At 41.5% G+C, this 1,659-nt stretch overlaps 1 protein-coding gene across 1 annotated transcript; it reads right to left on the bottom strand.

Annotated features, from left to right (window-relative positions):
• Positions 1 to 746: 746 nt before the first annotated feature.
• Positions 747 to 1,454, bottom strand: LOC139265086 (claudin-2-like). The gene has a single exon (XM_070881977.1). It carries the CDS (start codon positions 1,452 to 1,454, stop codon positions 747 to 749), a length of 708 nt encoding a protein of 235 aa, XP_070738078.1.
• Positions 1,455 to 1,659: the final 205 nt, after the last annotated feature.

The raw sequence follows: 1,659 nt of genomic DNA, 5'->3' as shown, positions 1-1,659 counted from the left end.
CATTAAGAACATTCAATATGAAGCTACTTGTTTGAATGGGAGAAATAGTAAACTAGAGGGATGAGCTTCAATGGGAAAATGGGCTTTCATAAATCCCGAACTTTCCCTATATTCCTTCCGAAAAAGGCTAAGCATTATCTCATGAAGACATTTGACGGAAAAATATATTTTAAAATTGTCTTGTACAGATGCAGACTCGACACAAAGCTCCCACTTAACAACACCCACCTCCCCTTAAAAAAGACATCCACAGGAAAAATTTGCACTAAAATTCATGATTTGTTCTTTGGAAAATGAAATGAAATTCATTCTCTGGCCACCTTTGCACATACCCTAAAGCTATTTATAAGATGTTTGGCTCCCCTGAGCTATTCACCCACCATCTCTCCACCTAGGAATGGTGTGTAGTAAAAGCAGGATCTCAAGAAAGGAAGAAACAACACTAGTCCGCGCTCCATTCTAACCCAGCCGTTATACTCCAGTCCTAGTAAATTTACATCTTTCAATTTCAAATACTGTGAGATGACAGAATTGTTTAGTGAAAAAACTGTATATACACAATCATCTGCATGCTATGTGGATAGAGGGAATTTTTTGTCTTTATCATACAATGGTTTTGACAGAAAAATTATGTAAATTATTCCCTCAAAGAGAGCTATCAAGTTATAAAGAATAATCTTTATAATTACTCGATAATGCAAGTCCACTGCAGTCCCCACACTGCCACTGAATACACAACTCTGAATCTATACATAACCAGTCAGATTGTAAGAGTTGAATTCCGATTTTGCTGCTTTTGAATGAAGAGATGCAGCTGATGGCTGAGGACCAGAACGGTTCGTTGCGTGATTCTGGTAGGACATCGGTCGTCTATTGTAGAGCTCAGTTCTCCTACCTATAAATGACAGGGACAGTATGACTCCTCCGATGATGGTCAGCATAGCGGCAACGACCCCGAGGTACAAGGACTCACCAATTTCAAACTTGAGGTCACCCGGAATTAAGGGGTTGTGGAAATTCAGTATCACGCCATTCATTGTCCATGCTACTGGCACTAACCCCATCAGTCCAGCTAGGATAAAGAAAACCCCTCCAGTGCCAGCAACCTTGTCCTTTATTGGAGAATCCTTGGCACACACCGTGCATTTCATGCCAACCACAGAGATTGTTATAGAGAGCAATGAGAGAGCAACTGAGATGACCATCATGGCACGAGCAGCCTGGAGATCTGCTGGAAGTTCGAGGACAGAGTTGTAGGTTTCACATTGGAAGACTCCGGTGCTGAACATGGCACATGCCCACCACAACCCTTTCATATACACTATAGCAGTTACAACATTTGCTCCAATGTGCGCTGTGATCCTCCAGTGAGGCATAATAGTAGCTGATAATGTCCCAACCATGCCGATTATGCACACGATCAAGGCTACCAATTGCATGGCAGAGTTAGCCATTGTGGAACTCCAAAGGTTTTACTCAAAAAAAGTAGATCTTCCGTCCTAACAGAATGCTTCCAATACAAAATTCTGCTTCAAATGTCTGTTGCTCCCGTTAGTCACCTGGCTTCATGTGCCTATCTGAAACCATAAAGATTAAAGATTTACTGATAACAGCTGAAGAAATGACCTTGGGCCATCAATTACCTGGAGTAATTAAGCT

This window comes from Pristiophorus japonicus, chromosome 6 (genome assembly GCF_044704955.1).
Source record: "Pristiophorus japonicus isolate sPriJap1 chromosome 6, sPriJap1.hap1, whole genome shotgun sequence".
Classification (NCBI taxonomy): domain Eukaryota; kingdom Metazoa; phylum Chordata; class Chondrichthyes; family Pristiophoridae; genus Pristiophorus; species Pristiophorus japonicus.
This window is presented reverse-complemented; position numbering and strand designations above follow the sequence as displayed.